This window comes from Anastrepha ludens, chromosome 3 (genome assembly GCF_028408465.1).
Source record: "Anastrepha ludens isolate Willacy chromosome 3, idAnaLude1.1, whole genome shotgun sequence".
Taxonomy (NCBI): Eukaryota; Metazoa; Arthropoda; class Insecta; order Diptera; family Tephritidae; genus Anastrepha; species Anastrepha ludens.
Genome location: NC_071499.1, coordinates 14,026,228 through 14,047,025, shown reverse-complemented (window position 1 = coordinate 14,047,025; position 20,798 = coordinate 14,026,228). Strand labels below are relative to the sequence as shown.

At 35.4% G+C, this 20,798-nt stretch overlaps 5 protein-coding genes across 5 annotated transcripts; 3 read left to right on the top strand and 2 right to left on the bottom strand.

Moving 5' to 3' along the window:
- The first annotated feature begins 6,139 nt into the window (after nucleotides 1-6,139).
- On the top strand, nucleotides 6,140-6,776 carry LOC128856270 (uncharacterized). Its single transcript, XM_054091565.1, has 2 exons — nucleotides 6,140-6,473; nucleotides 6,548-6,776. The coding sequence occupies exons 1-2, from the start codon at nucleotides 6,316-6,318 to the stop codon at nucleotides 6,723-6,725; spliced, it is 336 nt and encodes a 111-aa protein (XP_053947540.1). The 5' UTR covers nucleotides 6,140-6,315; the 3' UTR covers nucleotides 6,726-6,776.
- A 3,953-nt stretch (nucleotides 6,777-10,729) lies between these two features.
- On the top strand, nucleotides 10,730-11,803 carry LOC128856269 (uncharacterized). Its single transcript, XM_054091564.1, has 3 exons — nucleotides 10,730-11,140; nucleotides 11,206-11,333; nucleotides 11,414-11,803. The coding sequence occupies exons 1-3, from the start codon at nucleotides 10,929-10,931 to the stop codon at nucleotides 11,671-11,673; spliced, it is 600 nt and encodes a 199-aa protein (XP_053947539.1). The 5' UTR covers nucleotides 10,730-10,928; the 3' UTR covers nucleotides 11,674-11,803.
- Nucleotides 11,804-12,271: 468 nt separating this feature from the next.
- On the bottom strand, nucleotides 12,272-14,204 carry LOC128856268 (uncharacterized). The gene is made up of 3 exons (XM_054091563.1): nucleotides 13,267-14,204; nucleotides 12,810-13,209; nucleotides 12,272-12,749 (listed from the first exon to the last, which is right to left on the bottom strand). The coding sequence occupies exons 1-3, from the start codon at nucleotides 13,426-13,428 to the stop codon at nucleotides 12,340-12,342; spliced, it is 972 nt and encodes a 323-aa protein (XP_053947538.1). The 5' UTR covers nucleotides 13,429-14,204; the 3' UTR covers nucleotides 12,272-12,339.
- A 956-nt stretch (nucleotides 14,205-15,160) lies between these two features.
- LOC128856267 (S-phase kinase-associated protein 1) lies at nucleotides 15,161-16,185 on the top strand. Its single transcript, XM_054091562.1, has 2 exons — nucleotides 15,161-15,359; nucleotides 15,472-16,185. The coding sequence occupies exon 2, from the start codon at nucleotides 15,487-15,489 to the stop codon at nucleotides 15,970-15,972; it is 486 nt and encodes a 161-aa protein (XP_053947537.1). The 5' UTR covers nucleotides 15,161-15,359; nucleotides 15,472-15,486; the 3' UTR covers nucleotides 15,973-16,185.
- Nucleotides 16,186-19,439: 3,254 nt separating this feature from the next.
- Nucleotides 19,440-20,452, bottom strand: LOC128856266 (uncharacterized). Its single transcript, XM_054091561.1, has one exon. It carries the CDS (start codon nucleotides 20,169-20,171, stop codon nucleotides 19,758-19,760), a length of 414 nt encoding a protein of 137 aa, XP_053947536.1. The 5' UTR covers nucleotides 20,172-20,452; the 3' UTR covers nucleotides 19,440-19,757.
- Nucleotides 20,453-20,798: the final 346 nt, after the last annotated feature.

The following is a 20,798-nucleotide window of genomic DNA, read 5'->3' as shown; positions in this document are numbered from 1 at the left end:
TGTATATTTTGGAATTTCTGGCAAACTATAATGTTTTTTTTAATGAAACTTGGTGGAGATGTTAGTGAGGTATTAAGGAACACTCTTTATAACTTTAAATTATTCGGGAAATAATAATTTTTTAATTATTTACATTCAAAATGCCCTCGGGAACTTCATTATAATTTGCCACATTACACTCTATATTTTTTAACATTTCCCTAAAATTCACCAAATATACACTCACACGCGTGTTTTTACCGATTTTTATTATTATTTAATGCAAAATGCTATTAAAATTAAATGCAAATTCATTTGCCTATGCAATCACATTCCAATTTTAAGCGCGAATAAGAAGAAGATTGGAATTACAACAGTATGGTGTTGCCGGATGCCTGCAAATGAAAACAAAAATTAAGTACTTGAGTTTAGTGTTAATGATGGGGATGGGGGTTATTGTGCCTGCTTACTACATACACGCATATGACGTTTTAATTTTGGGTTCAATGGTTTTAACACGGAAAGGAGTTTTACGCAAAAATACTGTGCATTGCGTAGTCGGAGTTGGACTGATGAGGGATATTTTTTTGAAGCGCGGCCGAAGGCCGCCCACGCGATAAGGAGTTCCACGCAAAAATACTGTGTTAATTAATTTAATTTAATTTTAATTACTTCGTTATTTTTTGTGATACGCTTAATATCATTGTTTTTAAGTTTAAATGAGTTGTATGTTTTTATTTTCAAAATTATTTCTCAACTTTAAATTACAGCAAAAAATACTGCAGTTTTACAATGAACCTTCCACTGAACATCCCTGCGTGCGAACTTCGTTTTCATTTCAGGTGTATGGCAACACCAACTTTTCGCTAAATTAGAGAACTTTAATATTAAATTACTTAAAAACTATAAGCCTCCGGCAGGTTCTGTTTTCAGTTTTAAGATGGGGATACACCCCTCTATCACCCCCTTTTTACCGTTTTTTCCAAAGCGATATACATTATACTAAAGTTTTTCCCTATTTAGTAATATTTTTTTTTTTTTTTTTTTTTTTATTTACTAATAAAAATTTTTTTTTATTTAGTAACCATGTTTTTCTTTTATTTAGTAACAACTTTCTTTTATTTAGTAGTAATATTTTTTATTTATTTAGAAATGATTTATTTTTTTCAGATATATATAAGTTATATAAAAAATAGCGCTGCAGCCGACAATCACTTCATTATTCTAACAGACGAGTGTGTGAAAATTATGTTCCTGTTGCTTCGTTTTAATTCGCGTTCACTTTGTTTTCTTTACTTCTGGCAGCACTCCATTTCAGCGATGCTTTTTAGTTATTGTTAATTTGGCTGGCATATTTTTAGTTTGCAATTTAAAAAAGCAATTTAAATTGTTAATTTATGTAATATATCAATAAAAAGTGTTAGAAACGTGAGTGTATGTTACACAGTTTTAATCATAGATAATGTTATACAGACTTTTTTATTAAAGGTAATTTATGTGCTTTCCTTGAGATGTTGTGTTATATCAGGGACATTGATAACTCAATGATTGGCATTTATTTTGATATACATTTGACGTGAGGCATTAATGACACTAATTTTTTTTTTTGCTTTATTTTACAGTGACTGTTAACAGTTAAGCGGGTGCGGTAGCCATAGATAATAAGATGTGAAACTCTTTCATTTTGAGAGAGAGCGCGCCCATGAGGACGTTTCAAAACTTGGCAGCACTCACACATTATGGGATTTTGAGCAGCTGATAAGCGAAATGGCAGGCTGCCAGAAGAAACGCGCCAAAAATAACTGACGAAAACAGTTCCTTTTTGCTTAATGGAGAAATGACGTGTTGAAATGTTTATAATTATTTGTCTTAAAATTAGTTCAATTGAAATGTAATAATTTGAATTGAAGTGAGTTTGTAGAATCCAAAGCTCGTTATATCCTTTTCGACTTCTACTTTTAATTAGTCTTATGTACATAATGTAATTTTATTGAAAACTGTGTGTTGGTTTATGTAAATTTGTATATACGTAAATATTCTATGGTTGAAAAGCGTAGGTAAGGAAATTGAATTTGTGTTTGAGATATTTTACAAAAATTAAAGGTAATCTGCTTTAACTTATTTTGTTCGTTGTTTGAGAATTTTTTTTTTTTTGTTACCCACTTTCTGTGTTATATTAAAAAATCGCAATAAGTCATGTTTTTAATTATAACTTATGTTTTTCGGGTTCATAACTTTATTAATATATTATTAAATCATTTATGTATATCAGTTTTCAATAATTTCATTTACATATAAACTTTTTAAATTTTTTGCTTATTTATGTACATATTTCATACGGATTGTGCTTATTTTTAGTATATGTAGGTGTTTACTAGTAATATACTATTGGGCAACCGCACACTAAATACTAATCTCAATGGTGGTGTGTAAACTAAAAATTCCCAATTTTTGTTTACAAAAATACCCAATTCATGTTTCTACCGGTGTGGCAATATTGGAAAATGTTATAAAAAATGCACATTTTTCAGCGCTCTCACGAGAAAAAGAGTTTCACATCTAGTCATCTATGGCGGTAGCATCGGCGGCAGTGACAGCAAGAGACAACATAATGGTTGTTGGTTCGAATCATCAGCGACGTGGTGGTGGTGATACAAGTAGTAATAATAACAGATACGCAAATTCCTCGACCACCACTGTTTCGTCCTCCACCTCCAATAATACGTCCGGTTACCATCATTCCTCACACAACGGCACAGCTCATACCATCTCTGGTAAATCACATTCGATGTCTTCACATGGCAGTGGTGGTAGTAGTAGCAGTTCTAATGGTCATTCCCATCATCATAACGGATTTACTAATGGCTATCATTTAGGAAATGCTATAGGCGGTACAAATGGTACCGCCAATAATAGTGTTAGTCGAATTTCCCAGTCGACGGGAATGACACCTAAAGAACTATCTGAGAACGATGATCTTGCAACGTCATTAATATTGGATCCACATTTGGGGTTTCAGTCTCACAAAATGTTTACAATAATATTTAATATATATACATGTGCTGTGTAGTTGGCAGTACAATAGATTGGTGATGAGTTGGTCGTTACTGCTGTTAACATATATGCATATATGTTAAAAATCGTGCGATTTTTTTCCAAATTTTCGCCTGCGCCGCTATTTTATTTTTTTTTTAACTAAAGTATATGTATAAATATACCTATATATAAATATTTTTTTTTTTTTTAACAAAACACATATGAATGAAATATTAATAAATAACTTTTTTTTTTGTTTAAATACAAATCTAAATACACCTACCAAATAAAAATACGTAAACTCAAAATGCATACAATCAAACATTGTTTACATAAAATCAAGCATTAATATACAGGGTGGGCCATATAGCGTTTGCTTTTTGAACCACCTATTTTTTTGAGAATTGTAACACAAATGACATGTCAAATGTGTTCATAATTTACTTAAAGGTTTAACATTTACGAAATGGGACGCTATACGCTTGAACAAAATTGGGAAATGTTGAAAACCTATTTCCAAAGTGGTGAGTCTTCTTCTTCTTTTCTGATTTTCACATCGGTGGCTACGACAATAAGCAAAATTGTCAGATTTGGGGCTCAGAAAATCCACACGTTACTGTAGAGAAGCAAATGCCTCCACAACGAGTCACTGTTTGGTGCGGTTTTTGGTCTGGCGGTATCATCAGCCCATATTTTTTCGAAAATGAGCGAGGAGCCGCGGTTACAGTAAATGGCGAGCGTTACCGTGAAATGCTCAACGAGTTTTTGTTTCCAAAAATTGAAGAGGATGACATGGACGACATTTGGTTTCAGCAGGACGGTGCAACTTGTCACACTGCCAAAGTTACACTCGAACTTTTGGCTACCGTTTTTGAATTCCGATATCAATTGGCCGCCTCGGAGCTGTGTTTAAGCCCGTTGGACTATTTTTTGTGGGGAGCCGTTAAGGACAAATGCTATGCGAACCATCCAGAGACGATTGATGTTTTAAAACACGAAATCGAAGTTGCCATTCATGAAATTGGAGCCCAAACAATCGAAAATGTGCTTAAAAATTGGGTTGATCGAATGGCCTACTGTAGAGCCAATCGTGGCAGTCATTTGAACGATATTATTTTTCATTCATAAATGACAATATTCAATCTTCAAAATAAAAGAAAAAGTTTGAAAAAATATTGATTACTTTTTTTTATAGCTGATTCAAAAAGCAAACTTTACATGGCCCACCCTATATATAAAGACGTATATAATATAAAAATAAACTATAAAAACGTTGTTGTTGTTGTTGTAGCATAAACATTCCTCATATTTACATACGGGGAATGCTCCTGGAGTGACAGTCCTTGGCCGGGTATAAATCCGGGTAGTTTCGGCAAAGTAGAACCAACGGTCGTGGAAACGTGGACAAAATTTTGTATTTTTTTATTCATTTATTATCTTCTAAAATGTTTTATAATGTTTATTTATAAGATGTCTGGCAGCACTTCTGCTTGTTGAAATAACCAAAATAGGAGAATTCTTGGTAAATTTTACAAATTTTGAAATCAAATAACTTAAAAATTATATCCCCGCGACCGGTGAGGTTTTCACTTTTAGAAAGTGGAATACCCCCACTGAATGGAACGAAGTGTGTTAAGTATGTCGTATATTGATTAATATTTACGGTAATCTCGCACCATCAAATACAGCTTGTAAAGAGTAATTTCGACGCTTCCAGAATGATAAAGAGAGCGAAAGGGCACCGAAAAAATTCCGTATTCCCCAGACATTGTACCTTCGGATAACCATCTGTTCCGATCAATGCAGTCAGCCCTTGTTGGAGAACGGTTCACTTCTTACGAGAGCATCGCAAACTGGCTCAATGAATGGATCAAGTCAAAAGAACTAGAATTTTTCGTCAGAGGAACCCGTATGCTGCCTGAAAGGATGGAGTAAAGTTGTAGCATCCAATGGCACATACTTCACATAAATCATGTAATGTTATTTAATTGTTTAAATAATTCGTAACTTTGGCTAAGAAAGGACGGAAACTTATTCCCAAACGCAATATATGATTTGCGCTTACACCCATTTTGGGATGTTATCCCTCAATTCGAGGGACCTACAGTTTTAAGCCGACTCCGAACTGCAAATGATTTTTATGAGGAACGTTTTCATGATAGAAATGCACTGGGAGGTTTTCCATTGTTTTTGTTTAGTAACAATTTTTTTATTTAGTAATATTTTTGGTTTTATTTAGTAATAATTTTTTTTTATTTAGTAATAATTTTTTTTATTTAGTAATAATTTTTTTTATTTATTTAGAAATAATTGGGTATGTTCAACAATGCATTATAATGCGCAACATACCATTTCAGAGTGAGCAGTGCGTTCAAAAATGCCAATATGGCAGTACTGCAAATGCAACGCGTTCTTAAACGTCATTTTTGTATCAAAAGTCGTGCATTATTTGCAGCAACAATTTTCACACTGCCAATAAATACGCTAGTACAATGTCTGATGAAAAGTGGGTATTTAATTATTTATTTTAGCTTTTAATACAAAAATTGATGAAAAATACGATATTTAAACTTTATTTTATTATACTTTTCTTGGTTTTAGTGATTACTTTAGTACATCGGAGATAAAATTACTGCTCAGAGTCCGACTGATATTAAACTTTTGACAAGATATGTCCTTCTTTTAAGCTTTACACGGTTTTTTTTCTTAAATTTAATAAAAGACTATCGGTTTTTTCCTCACATACATCGTCCATGACCAAACTTAGTAACAATTCCATTTTACTGCACAGTGCGTTCATAAATGCAACAAATCTGTTTGCAATTTTTCAACAAATCTATCAGTTGCATGAATTGTCACATTGACAGTGCTGCCAGCGCTGCAAGTACTGCGCATTATAATGCGTTTCTGAACATAGCCATTCTTTTGTTGTTTAGTAACCATGTTTTTCTTTTATTTAGAATTTTTTTTTTTATTTAGTAGTAATTTTTTTTTATTTATTTAGAAATATATATTTTTTTTTTATTTAGTAATTATTTTTTTCTTTTATTTAGTAATATTTTTTTTTTTATTCAAATGAACTCTACATCAATATTTTCAGTGTTTTCGAATGTTTTTTTTTTTTCATTTGCTAATGTAGTTGAAAATAGTACTATTAATGTAATGTACCAACCCGAAGGAACCATTTAAAATTGGAAATAGCAAATTGACATAAATTAGTAATTATATTTTTGTGCATCTATATATTGCCTTAATTTTTTTTTTTTATCGGAGATTCCCGAAGTCTATCTCTTTGTCAATATGTCCGAGGTAATGGAATTATCCGAGGATATTCGAAATATATTTTGCAAATATAAGGAGAAGCAAAAGGTCGATCTTTTTCGAACACTCAATGATGTGAAATGTTGTGAATGCGGCCATCAGTCACGTATACGCAATGTCCAACACAAAACCTCCATGTAAGTGGTGAGGGATATTCCCGCATGGATATAAATAAGTCATTTTTAAGAAGCTTATTCTGAAACTTTTTCAGCTATCGGAGAATGACAATTTTCTACCAATTCATATTGTCAATTTTAACGATACTACTTTTGATGGCCGCTTATGCGCTGTGGGCGGCCAGACGCTATAACCATGTGCGATTATTTGGAACTGGAGGTTGTACTTCAACATTCTTGTGGACATATGATGACTGCATTGTGGCTCGTTAGAATGTGCGACGGTCTAATTGAAAAAAAAATCAAAAATTTTAAAATAAAGATGCAGGGTTAATATTACATATAATATTTGATTCACCTGGCATGGGAAGGCAGCCCGAAGTAGTCAGCAAACAAGATATATACGCGTATAAAAGAGGAGGGACAGTTCACTGCATGTTCAAGGAATAAAACTCGACTTAAGTTTGATAATATCCCACCAGTTTGGGCGTGCATTTCAGTTCCAGAAGAATTGAAGTTTGCTGACTCAAATACGTTTCAAATATTTTCTATATAATTACTGCATTTTTTTAATTGCTTAAGCCGCTGTCTTTCCGCATCGAAGTAATTATTTCAAAAATGTGCAGTAGTAAAATGTTACGAATAGGCACAGCAGGAGTGCACAATTTTCTCACCATAGTAAATAGATTTTTCGCTTCGAATCGCTTTGCTGTTTGGCATAGGCCCTTATGCTTCCAATTGGTTTCCCGATAGCTGCCCTTATCGTCACCATAGGCAAACCCATATATCGAATGTCTAGGCATCGCGTATGCTTATTTCGTCAATGCGCGTCCTTTTTATCATCATGTCTGACATAGAAAGAATTAAAGTTTCGGATAGTGCAACGCACATTCATTAAAGGTGGTGGCACTAGACCAACAACAATGTTCTGTATGTTTGATTGTCAAACCAAAGTATTGGCGAAGTAGAAAACAAAGAATGATTTTGCTTTGTTTCATTCTGGGCTGACAGTCACATGGACACGGCGAAAGAAAAACAAACACAAATCACCTGGTTTATCGATACCACCTTTAATAGATTCGCCTTGCTTCCTTCCGATTCTAAAATTACGTTTATTTGTCAAAGCAAAGTAGGGGCCAAGGCGCATTCATTAAAGGTGGTGGCACTAGACCAACAACAATGTTATGTATGTTTAATTGTCAAAGAAAAATAATGGGAAACTAGAAAACAAACAATGAATTCGCCTTGTTTCATTCTTAGCTGACAGCCACATGGACACTGCGAAAAAAAAAAAAAACAAATCAGCTGACTTACCAACACCGATAGATTCGCCTTGTCGCAAACTGTAACGATGTCGAAAATACAGCGGGTGTATTTTATTTTCGGCGAATTCGACAACAGAGTGACGTAAGTACAGAAAATAAACAAACCTTTTTATTCAAATGTAGGCACGCATATATACAATACTAGCAACCCGCCCGGCTTCGCACGGTTATAAAATATATACCCTATGTCACTCCCTGAAAAAATGATTAAAATCGATCCAGTAGTTTTGGCTTATTCATTATTGCCCGTGGCCCGCACGCGTTAAATTTGGAGTAAAACAATTCCCCTTTCTTTATAGCATGAATATTTCCTGCTATCTTTGGGATATCTAAATTCATACGCTCCATTTTTGCATATTAACTTTTTGCATTTTTACATATGTATTTATTTTATTTTTACAACAATTACTATATTACAGAATGTCTTTATATACAACGTTCATAGCCTTCTTGTCATTAGACAATACAAACATGTTTTCTCTAGAGGTTACTCTTGAAAGAGCGACATACTATTGGCCATGTGAAAAACAGTCAACGCTCAAATCTAAGCCTGCAACGTTGAAGGTTTGACCCTGAGATTTATTAATGGTCATTGCAAAAAATGTCTTTACCGGAAATTGTAAGCGTTTAAATTGGAATGGTAGATCCGATGGTATCAGAGGGATTCGGGGAATCAATACATCTTCTCCGGTACCACATCCTGTGAGTATTGTGCACTCTATTATGAAAGTTTTCAGTGATTTTACCAGCAAACGCGTACCATTGCAAAGTTTAGGTGGACTTAGGTTTCTTAATAAAATAGCAGTACAACCTATTTTCAGCTCCATTTTGTGAGGAGGGAGTCCAGACGGTTTCAAAGAATTTAGAAATTCTGTAGGAAATTGAACAGCTTCTTCCAAATCGAGAACAGTATCGACCGAGTAGTATATTTTCGTCGGCACATCAATCTTTGAAATAATCAAGTTATTTACTTTATCTACTTGTTCGTTAGTTGGTGACAGAATAGCTCTTTCTTTAAACCAAGATATTGTCTTATAACTTATGCTATCAATGTCAGAATAGACATTGTTGACTAACTCTTGGATGTTGTCTATCAAAATACAAAGGTTTTCTAGGTTAATCCGTCCCTCACTTTGTGTTAATTCTCCATTGCCAACTTTTAGCTTAAGATGACGAAACCCTCATATTAGTTTTAAGCTCTAATTTTTTGACATGCGACCAAAGGTGGGATCTTTTTAGCGAAGCATTTATTTCGTCAGCACGTGTTCCTCGAGTCACAACTGGTAGGATTTGACGGAAATCTCCTGAGAACAGAATTGTACATCCACCCATAGGTGAATTTTTGTTGCGCAAATCGCGCATTGTCCTATCCAGTGCTTCCACAGACGTCTTATTTGACATGGTAGCTTCGTCCCAGGCTATTAATGAGCAGTCACGCATCAATTTTCCTGTATTGCTCTGTTTAGAAACACTACAGACGCTGTTATCATCATCGGTGGCGATTTTGAGTGGGAGCTTGATTGTAGAGTGTGCGGTTCGGCCTCCTTTCAAAAGAGTAGCGGCAATGCCGGATGACGCAACAGCTAACGCAATTTTTCCGGTAGCCTTCAATTACTAATTACTGATGAAATATCTTGAAAAATATTATTTTTAATTATATGCTGTAAAGAGCCATATACATAGATCTATATTAAAACAACAATGTATTTAAGGTATTTAATTGGATAAGGATTAATGCTGTACCTATTTGTTGAAATCGCTTCGAAAATAAGCTATTAGTTGTCGGAAAATGGAAATGACAAAAAATGACAACGATGTAATTCAACATTAATGAGGTGTGGTGAGATTATCGCTTAACGCCAGTTGCTTCATTCCGTTGACAGCGAACAAACACACAAACATTTTTTTTGGAAAAAGAGCTGCTTTTGTTTAAACAATTTTGGTTAAATAACAAATAAATCAATTATTTTTTTTGATGCAGAACGAAAGTAAATATTTCAAAGTTAAACTTCAAGAAAGTTTCATTTTAATTGGTTGATTCGTTTATGATTTATGGCCGTGAAAACAAAAAAATTATGTTTTTTTGGCATATTTTGACTGATTGCCACGCCCCCTTTATATATTTCTTCACATTATATAGATATAAACCTTCCTCTTCAATCAATCTATCTTTAAAAAAAACCGCATCAAAATGCGTTGCGTAGTTTTAAAGATTTAAGCGATTACGTGGACATAGGGACAGAAAAAGCGGCTTTGTTTTATAATATGTAGTGATATCTATACACGATTTATTCTATATTCAGTCCTAAACAGTGGGAATGTCCACCTGTCGTTGCTTAGGAACAACGCCTTCTTACTGCTACGAACGCCATTTGTGTTTCACATTTTTCTGCCAGAAGGATCGCACAGATTGATGACTTCGCTAAATTTGGTGTGTCCGCGCTATTACCGCGGTTGCCCGCTTTTTCTTGCTGACGCCACTGATGCAATGTGTAACTGTGTCTTTTTCTTTGTTTTTCGCTTGGTTTAGTAGCCACGATACAATTAATGCGCTGACTATTCTGCGGAAGTAAGAATAGAAGAGATACGCTTTTGGGGTTGAGGAATGAGATTTTTTTTTAGGTAGTTGAATTGTCACAATTTCAAGGAGAATGTAAACAAATAAAGAAAAGGCACACTTTCAGATTCCAACCAAGGATGATAGATTACCAGGCTTATATTACGTTTCCACCGCAGCCGGAGTTTGGGTTCTCTGCCGCTATCGTGTTCTTAGCGCAAACACCAAACAAAACTCCTGTCAAATCCCATACAAAATTAAAACACAACTCCATACCTAAACCCATTTTTCAAAGTGTGTTTTGTTGGGTTTGCATCTAATTCAATTATTAAGTGGTGGCAATGTTGCTCATTTTCCTCATTTATTATTGCATTCTTATCGAAACATGGCAACAATGATTGCAATTTGTCAATATGACATTTGATTGACGTTTAATATTTTTCGTGTGGTAAGCGTTTGTGCGCGCAAAATATAAAATTAAAGTTCTTGATTTGGAGTTGGCGTTTTAGCTCTTAAGCTGGCCAAATAAGTCTTCAATCTTTCCTCAGAAATACTGAAGCAACTTAAACACCAAAAAAAAAAAAAAAAATTTTAATGGAAAACATTAAAAAATCTAAAACTATTTGGCTTCCTTCTGCGGACGAAGCATTTCTAGATATATGGGGTGAGAAGGCAGCTGAATTGCGAGGTCCACGCAAGAACTCACATATATATGCGGAGATGGCTCAGTCGCTGGGAGTTCTTGGACATGAGGTCCGTCCAATTGACATTAAATATAAAATTCACAATTTCACAATGAAATATAGGTAAGGCATATAATATATTATTTCATTAAAGTGATTTTGTTAAAGCCTCAAAATTTCCTTTGCAGAAAATGCAAAGCAGAACAAGGGACAGGATGTTCTCCTGTTTCTTGGAAGCACTACCAGAGGGTTCACCAAATAATAGGAAGCGATAGAGTAAATAATGTTGATGCGGTCGTTGTGGATAGTATAACAGGTATTTCTTTTATTTATATATGTAATTTTATTTGTATTTACATCTAATTTTATAATGTTAATTTCTATTTATATATGTAGGCATGCCTGATTCGGTTGCTTCGCCAGCTCCATCACTTTCGCCAATATCGTCTGCTTCATTTTCATTTTCGCCACCATCGTCTCCAGCACTGAACGAAGCTTCCGCTTCTGCGAAAGTAAGTGAATTAAACGAAACGATTAAATCTGCTATGACGGAAAACAATAAATTAACTGCTGAGTTAATTGATATCGAGAAAAAAAAGGTTGCTGCTATTGAGTTATTGACAAAAAGTGTGGTTAGTTTCTTGGAGAGAAATTAATTAACTAAAACTTATAAATCCTTTGAAATATTGTTTGTGAAAGTGCTTAAAAATTAATATGTGAAATGATATTTAAGTTTTAATGAATTGTGCCTTTTAAAGTTGCACTATGTGCCTACTACTATCTTTTTTCAAAAATGAATAAAATGTTACAATATTTTATAAAATTATGTATTAGAAATTTTATTGTTCTGGTGAAAAGTTGTTTTTCAAATTCAATCCAATTGGACTCTTTGTGGCTTTTGTAGGTCGAAATATTTAAATAAATATTGGGTTTGAAGATAAAATTGTTTAAGCCAAATAACCTTTTTAACCAATAAATTATGGTTAATTTAATAAAACATACGGGAGAACCTAGATGAAAAAAGTTATATTACTCACTGAAATATTCCTTTAACGCATTTCTTATCGATTCTCCTTCAGATCGGTCAACTGCATTGGTGCCGTATTGAATATTGCGCCTGGATTCGCGATGCATTTCCACTAGCCAATTTTCCAAAATTAAATCCTCAGCAATCAAAAAATTATGTAAAACACATGCTCATGAAATAACTGTGTTTACATTTTTGATGTGGTTATCCACGCCTTTTCCAATTCTCCTAAATCTAAAATATAACCTGTATTACCAATTTTTAAAAATATTAGAATCTCTAAGTTGTATTGTATTTACCGGGCTTTTAAATGGTCAAAAGCATTTTCCACAACACGCCGGCACTTAGACAATCTATAGTTGAATTTTTTTTGTTCGGGTGTATTGGTCACACTATGCGGATATGGCTTCATTAAATGCTGAGAGAGACGAAAAGCAGAGTCCCCTATAATATGGACTGGTATTTTTGTGGATCCATACTGCAAGCTCAATTCATCAAGAAGTGCACAACTTTGCAACTCGCGCTTTAGCGATGATTTTTCAAAAATTGAGGAGTCGTTGCATCTTCCAGGACTGCCGCAATGTATATAAACAAATCTATATTTTGCGTCTACCAAAACCAATAGTATTACGGAATACCACCCTTTGTAGTTATAGTAATCAATGGCTTCTTCCTTTCTTGGATGAATTTCAATATGACATCCATCTGTATAATAAAGATGCTCTTGATTAAACGTTATTTTTATCGCATTACTTATAAACCTACCTATTGCTCCAATACATTGTGGATAGCCCATTGCATTAAAATCTGCGACTCCATTCTCAATTTGCGCCCTTGTCAGTGGAAAATTTTTCAAATATATTGGAGCCAAAGATGTCCCAACTTCATTGCAAAACTCGATGAGTATTTTGCAAACAGTTGCTTTGCCTACTCCAAACAAATGTCCAATTGATCTGTATTCACTAGAAGATCCTAGTGCATACAGAGCAATTGCCACGCGCTTTTTTAGTGAAATCGGGTTTCGATAGTTCGTTTTTCTTTTGGCTATTTTTTCAAGTTTGCTGCACAATTTTTCAAAGCAGGATCTTTCCATTCGGAAATTATCTTTGAAAAACTTGTCCCCATTACTCTGGCAGTCTACTTCCCAAAAGGTACTGGAATGTTCCTAAAATATACATGTACATTATACACAAATAATGTATCATAAATCTGTTTACCATACCAAAGACCATACACTTTGCGAACGCATTAAATTGGCAGCAACGCTTAAAATTATTTTATTTTCCCTTAACCTTTTTTTTAAATAATATGTGACCAACTCACTATCAATTATTTTAAAATAAAATGATAAAATCAACATAACAAATTGAATTTTATGCACCATTTTATAATTTTATCAATTTTTATAATTTTTATTTCACAATGTCAACAAAAGACAGTTCAAACACAATTTCTCCCAAACTTTCGGTGGAAACAGTTGACAGTTCTCCCAAACACAACTCCTGCAAACACGGTGTTTGCTTTTGGTGGAAACGTAATATTAGCCATCAGCTATGGTGAAAAACAATACTCGTGCGAGTAGCTTCGGCTGCCCGTCACCGAATCTTGGCAACAGAATTCTGCTTGCTCATTTCACACGTATTCAGATTTTTTTGCATATCAAAAACACAACTCAGTTTTTCTTAAACAAACCGCTGTTATGACACCGGTTACGTCGAAACATCAGCTGATTCTTTCAAATTTGCTGAAAGCCAGTTAACGGTTTAGTCTTGGCCACAACTCTTAAAATCTTTCCACTATGATTCCAATCATCAAATCACAAAAAATAAGAAAACAAATCAATCGTTATAACGAGCTCAGCTTAGGAGGATTCGCCCTGGCCAGTACCTTTAGACCATAGTGAATTCATACAGGGCAACTTTTGTTGATGCAACTCGTAACTTGTGGAAGATGAGGAGACGAGAATAGAAGAGCGGCGCTGAGATGCTTACATTGTACACAAATACATGTAAAAACACTCTTCTTCTTCCTATTTTTTGACAGGTACGCTTGGTGCAGGAGTTTGACAGGCAGTCAAGTGTGAATGCTTGATATTTTTGCTTCAGCGGGTTGCTATGCCAAATTTGAATGTTTATGGTAAAATTAAAAACTACGACAAGAACAAATTTTATATAATATCTTTGAGTTGGAAAATGTACAGCAACAAATATTTTTCAAAATATATCTGAGCTATATTGTTTCTTATTGAGAAATATCTGAATTTTTACGTAATTTTTTATACTTTTTGATACTTTTTCTATGAAACTTGAAAATTTTTTATGCATTCAACTTACATAAAAATCAGTTTGGTATCACTCGCTTTGTGTTTCCCCCCTCTTCCCAATGTTGTTGTTGGCTGCAGTTTAAAAACTATTGTAAAACGATTGCAAACAATAGAGCTGCCCTATGTGAACGACACGTGTGACATTAAAAGAGAACTCACAAAGTTGAAGCAACAAAAGTTTCCCTGTATGAGCACGGCCTTAGCTACACTTGCAACACAGGGTTGCAAGCACATAACTTAACGACTTTCAATGATCTATTTTAATGAGATTGCCAATCTGCACAGCAAATTGAATGAAATTGGCAATCCATGCTATGAAATCTTTTAAGTCATATATTGTCCAAATCTATAGAGCAAAGGGCTGGCATTTTGCATGCTAAACTGACATATTTATACATTTCACCAAATGCCATGACGTTGCTTGCCCAGATAGGTTCGTAAGTTTGCTAGTTGTACCGAAGTTGGAATATTTCGAAAAATTTTATACATGCATTCTTTGATTTTGTGCATTTTCAAAATAAATGCATATTAAATATGCGATTAAATAGTCTTTCGTCCGCTCAGATATACGCACTTTTTCATGCGTTTCAATGCGTGAGGTGGCAGCCAAAGTTCCCTTCACCATTTCACCACCTCATTTTTTTCACTAGAGCCATCAAGCAAATTTTCAATTATATAATCCTCGCATTTTTATGCTGTCACTCTTTCGTGATTTGGTGTCGCTGGTTTATGGCTTTAAAAATACGCATACATGCAACTCTGCATTACAGACCTTTTATTACGCCGTTGCTTTTTTTTCTTCCGTCAAATTATTTTGAGCAGCTACAATAGTAGCCCCAGAAAATTCTTTTGTGAAAATCAAAGTATAATTTTGTAAAAACTGCAGGGCAGTTCCAAATTGTTAAAAACATACAAGTTGAAGAATATATAGCAATTACGGCACAGCGATTAATTTCGAGCTAAGATTTACAAATTAAAATTTGTCAACAAAAGTAAGTTGGCTTTTTACAGGCCGTAGCGGGTTTTGGTTATCGATGTTTCCTTCATATATATATGTATATATATTCTATATGTACAGTACACGGGTGTTTTTTTTGTTTTCAGAAATAGCAAATCGAGATGCCTATTACACTGCAATCATCGGACGATGAAAAATTCGAGACCGACGTACAAATCGCAAAATGTTCGGGGACAATAAAGACAATGTTGGAGGATTGTGGCATGGATGATAGCGAAAACGCCACTGTGCCACTACCCAATGTCAATTCTGCCATACTACGTAAAGTACTTACCTGGGCAACTTATCACAAAGACGATCCACAACCAACCGAAGATGACGAAAACAAAGAAAAACGTACCGATGATATCTCTTCTTGGGATGCAGACTTTTTAAAAGTTGATCAGGGTACACTATTCGAATTAATTTTAGCCGCAAATTACTTGGATATAAAGGGATTACTAGATGTGACTTGCAAAACTGTGGCCAATATGATCAAAGGCAAAACACCAGAAGAGATACGCAAAACTTTCAATATCAAAAACGATTTCACACCAGCCGAGGAGGAGCAAGTGCGTAAAGAGAATGAATGGTGCGAGGAAAAGTAAATTGCCCAAGTGTTTTATAAAAAATTGAAGAAGCACCTTTTAGCTCTCACTCGTGCTTTCATTGTATTTACTTATGTATAAACGAAATAACTACTAAACAACAAAAAATCAGCATGTAATTTTAATCAAAATTAGATTGCTTAAATTGATTTACGAATTATCATACCAGATTTGAACAATTTATCACAATAAAACGTAATTGAACCTCCTTAACGATTGGGTAATCTCATTCCTTGCCATTTACTGTAATGATGGGCTTGCTCGCAAACGCAGTATTTATTATTCGTCGTGGTGTGACTTACATTTTGGCTACGGTGGAGCGTAACAGCAGCATATTTACCTGCTCTTGCCGTAGTACAGGCACTGTTTGTATTCAAATGCTTCTACGCGACTTTCTTGCTATTGTCCAGTGCAACTAAAAACAAACAAACCCAATATTATAATTTTTTGGTGATTTCTTTTCTATCGTGGCAGCTTGTATTAATAATAAGATATATTTTTAAGAGCGTAGTCTTGGCATTCGGGATGCATTCCGAGCCCTATATTCAGTAAATAATTGCTTCGATTTACTTCGTTCACAGGACAGTCGGTTCTACGTTACGGCAACGGCCAACTACGGCACCACGCACGACACTAACCACATTTTCACATGCCCCTCCAAACCCACTCATTTAACACCCCTCTTCCTCTGGACCCAACCTGTCGAAACAACAAGTTTCCTGGGCCTACCGTTTGATGAGTTAGACGAAGACGACCGGTGATTTGCACTACACTGATAGGACAAAGTTACTGCTACAACAAAAACAACCCGGATTTACTATATATCCGGCCAAGAGCTGTCACTACAGCAGCACTACATGTGTCATGAGGGATGTTTTTGCTGCTACAACAACAACAACGAAGGATTTACTTCAATTTCGAAATGACTTTTGTCGAAAAATTCTTCGTTATAAACACTTTAAAGTTTGTTATTATTCCAAACTTATATTTGTATGTATTGGCCTATCATACATTGGCAATTGATGCTAATCTACCAGATTCTAATTTGCGAATAACAGGCGGCTATCGACCTTTAGAAAAAATGTTTATAAAATATGGATAGGGAAACCAAAAAGGTTGTTTGGTGACAGTCACGTTTGCGGTGGGTGCATAATTTCACCTAAGGTAATCCTGATTGCCGCTCATTGTGTATGTATGACGTAAGTAATAGTGTGTTCCAAATTGCATTTATATACCATTTGTATGTATATTGCAACATTTTTTCAAATTAGCGGCTCTCGAATTCAATTAAGGCCGAAGGATTGAACGATTGTTGCTGGTACATCAAAACGCCTCGAAGTCTTTCAACTAAAAACACAAATATTAAAAGCGTATAGGATTATTAGACATGGTGGGAAAATTTATACGCTGCAACAACAACAATAACATTAGACATAGTTATTGCAAGCCTTGGACTCTTGGAAATGATATCGGCCTTATAATGCCGATGGTTTCACTCCTTTAGACATTTGCTTGAGCCTGACCCGCCTCGCAGGCATTTCAGGAGGCACCTCTTCAACTACGCGGACGAGATCCAGGACAAAACAAGCCGACAATTACTGGATCGGACAGTGCACAGACAGACAATTAACGACATTCATCGGGATACTCTCACTACCTTCTTAAGCTCCCGATCCCCGAATGCCGTCATCGGGGTCCAACCATTACCCATTGTAGACGAAGAGCTCCGCGTTCCCACGACAGTCGGTTCTACGTTACCGGAACGACCCGGATTTATAACCGGGCATGGACTGTCGCTACAGCAGAATTCCCTATATATGTATGGGGAATGTTTATGCTGCTACAACCACAACAACAACGAAGAGCTCCAACTTCCCCGAGAGTACCGCGTAACCTTGGCACAATTACATGCTGGATACAGCAGCAGGTCAAACTCCTACCTATCCAGAATCGACCCCGGCAAACTAAACATACATATGTAGATATGTCTCCCTGTGGACCCAACCTGTCGAAACAGCAAGTTTCCTGGGCCTACCGTTAGATGAGCTAGACGAAGACGATCGGTGATTACACTACAGTGACAGCGCAAAGTTACTGCTACAACAACAACAACATAGAAACAAGATTGCACCCATCAGATTGTGTGTGATGCCATATCGGGGCAGTTGCATGAGAGAGAGAAGAAGAGGAAGAAATTGCACAAAGAACACACGAATAAATTGCACAAGTACTGCGCCACACACTTTGCGCTTCTATCAAATTCGCTGAGAGCAAAGTAGCGATACCACGATCGACGTCAGCTTATTATTCTCTCCATCGTATTTCACCAAGATAAAGCGAGCTCTCCCGCGTCGGCTCACACAGGAGAGTGTTAGAGCACACAAAACATCGAATTAATGGGTCATCCGTCAGCCCTAAATTGGCACCTAATGAAATGCGAGGTCAACGTCTTCAAAGCCTGAAGAAGTTATTGAAGCCTTTAAACAGCAAATCTTGGAGGTAGGTACCCACTACAGAGTGGCAGAACTGCTTTGAAAATTGGTTCAAGTGGATTCAGAATTCTTTCTCCAAATTAATATATCCTCTTTTTTATATATAAAAATTAATGTTTGTCTATATGTCATCGATGAACTCAAAAACTACTGGACCGATTATTATAAAAATTGGTATATATATGTATTTTTCCACGGAGAAGGTTTATAGAATACGATAATTGATACCACTCGCCACCAGGTGGCGCTGCAGAGTAGCAACTTCTGCCCCGTTCAACCGATTGTCATAAAAATTAGTATGACCTTGTATTTTTACACAGAGGAAAGGTATATGACAAAAGAATATAGCACTGGCTATTGCATCGTCTGGAATTGGGGCAACTCTTTCGGATGGTGGCCGAACAGCGCATTCAGCATTGAAACTGCTGTTGAGTTTGCAAAACACTGAGGCACCAACATGCAACATCAGCAAAAACTCTGGAAATGGAAAAGTACCCCAAACGTGTTAAATTATCATATGCGGCGAAAGTACAATGTCTCACAAGAAAGCATTGGAAGCGCTTGATCGGAAACTGCGAGGTTTGAGAGGAAACAGACGGATCTTTCATTTTATTGTCTGGTGATTTTCGACAAACACTGCCCATTATACCACGCTCAACACTCGCTGATGAACTTAATGCATGTCTTAAATCATCAGTTCTATGGCGTCATTTACAGAAATTGACTTTGAAAACTAACATGCGTGTACAACTACAACGGGAGGCATCGGCTGGAAATTTTGCAAAACAATTATTGGATATTGGAAATGGGCTACTACAACAACAACAATAACGAGATCTTATATCTTAACATATAAAAATGGGCTTTCAATTGCTTTGTCTTTCTGTTTTTTTTTTTGCCGAGTTTAATCTTTTGTTGTTTTTCTTCTAGATTTTTTAATCTTTTATTGCTTGCTCTGTGTTCCTTTCTGTCTTTGAAACCATTTTTTCAGTCCTCTTTTTATATTTCTTCGTCCTTCTAAATAGAAAATTTACATCTATTAAGTGGAGTTATATGTATGCACAATTTTTGTTATGTCGAAGTAAAAAAAAATAAAAATATAATATTTCCCACAAATTAATATTTTTCTCCAGTGTGCTGATTAAGCTGGGTTATATTGTATATATCTCCTATAAATATTAATAATAATAATAATATTTTTCTCCACACAATTATACATTTTTTGCTAATACTTTTAATTTCAAACAAGTTTACAAATACATACATACATACATTTTTAGCTACAAGTACAACTTACAAATGCACGTTTTTCGAACGCAGATTGAAGTATTTTGCTATTTCCGGTGCTGTTTTGTCTTCGATTTCCTTCACCACTTTTTCAATAGCTCTTTTGACCAGATCCTTTTGCTGCAAATCGTCAGCGGCGTTTATAATTTGGAATAGTGTCTCATTGTCGACATCGAAGAAATTCTCCTTCCATTTCTCCACTTCACCATTTTCCAATCCATACGAATCATTGTCGCATTTTTCTGCCCAAATGATGACGCGACGCAAAATATTTGATGTTATTGTATTTAACAAAATACAGCCTTTCTCCATCGAAACCTTTTTCGCTTCTTGAACTATAGAAGATTTTTCAAATAATATCTCTCGGGTTTCAAGTATTTCTCCATCCTTGGTGCGGATTTTCAAATCATTGAGCGCCATTTTGCCAGTTGAATTTTTTAGTTTAGTTCGATAAATTTATTACACTTGTCGGAGTTGAAAACCCGTGAATCATCGGCGGAAATAATGTACCTTTACAATTATTTATATTCTGTGCTTGATTTCTGTCTGGCTTAGCTAGCGCGAGATATGACAACTTGCAATCGTTCCCAAACTGATGCTACTCTCTGAGTTCGCTTATTGTTTTGTTCTGCGTAAGTTAATAAGCACAAATCAATGCTCAATAAAACGTGCGCTACAGATTATCGTTGGTTGCAGCGTGCGCACCTAGTCGATGTACTTATGTACATATGTATGTATGTATGTATTAGTTGCATTCGCTGAGATTTCCAGTAGCAAAATTCTGGCGAATTCAATCTGATCTCCCTCAAAGAGAAAAATATTTAAAATAGTAAATGAGCCCGAAAGTATCTGGAACCAGTGTTTGAACTGATCGTTGACCATTTTGTATACGAGGACGGTTCAATAAGTATCCGTGTTTGATGACAAAGATCTCCGAAGCACTGGTTGAGTTCATCAAAAACATGCACATGAGCAGATTTGTGTTCGCAATCCTAGGTGCCTCGAAGATCAGGAAAAGAGTCAGTAGAGGAACATCCCAAGACGGAG

Excerpts from the sequence above, each read along its gene's own strand:
- LOC128856268 (XM_054091563.1), bottom strand. The coding sequence starts at position 13,428 with ATGGTGCATAAAATTCAATTTGTTATGTTGATTTTATCATTTTATTTT. Across the intron at positions 13,210-13,266 it reads CGCAAAGTGTATGGTCTTTG|GAACATTCCAGTACCTTTTG; the intron begins GTATGGTAAACA and ends TGTATATTTTAG. Across the intron at positions 12,750-12,809 it reads ACAATGTATTGGAGCAATAG|ATGGATGTCATATTGAAATT; the intron begins GTAGGTTTATAA and ends TTTATTATACAG.
- LOC128856266 (XM_054091561.1), bottom strand. The coding sequence starts at position 20,171 with ATGGCGCTCAATGATTTGAAAATCCGCACCAAGGATGGAGAAATACTT.
- LOC128856267 (XM_054091562.1), top strand. The coding sequence starts at position 15,487 with ATGCCTATTACACTGCAATCATCGGACGATGAAAAATTCGAGACCGAC.
- LOC128856270 (XM_054091565.1), top strand. The coding sequence starts at position 6,316 with ATGTCCGAGGTAATGGAATTATCCGAGGATATTCGAAATATATTTTGC. Across the intron at positions 6,474-6,547 it reads GTCCAACACAAAACCTCCAT|CTATCGGAGAATGACAATTT; the intron begins GTAAGTGGTGAG and ends AAACTTTTTCAG.
- LOC128856269 (XM_054091564.1), top strand. The coding sequence starts at position 10,929 with ATGGAAAACATTAAAAAATCTAAAACTATTTGGCTTCCTTCTGCGGAC. Across the intron at positions 11,141-11,205 it reads AATTTCACAATGAAATATAG|AAAATGCAAAGCAGAACAAG; the intron begins GTAAGGCATATA and ends TTTCCTTTGCAG. Across the intron at positions 11,334-11,413 it reads CGTTGTGGATAGTATAACAG|GCATGCCTGATTCGGTTGCT; the intron begins GTATTTCTTTTA and ends TTATATATGTAG.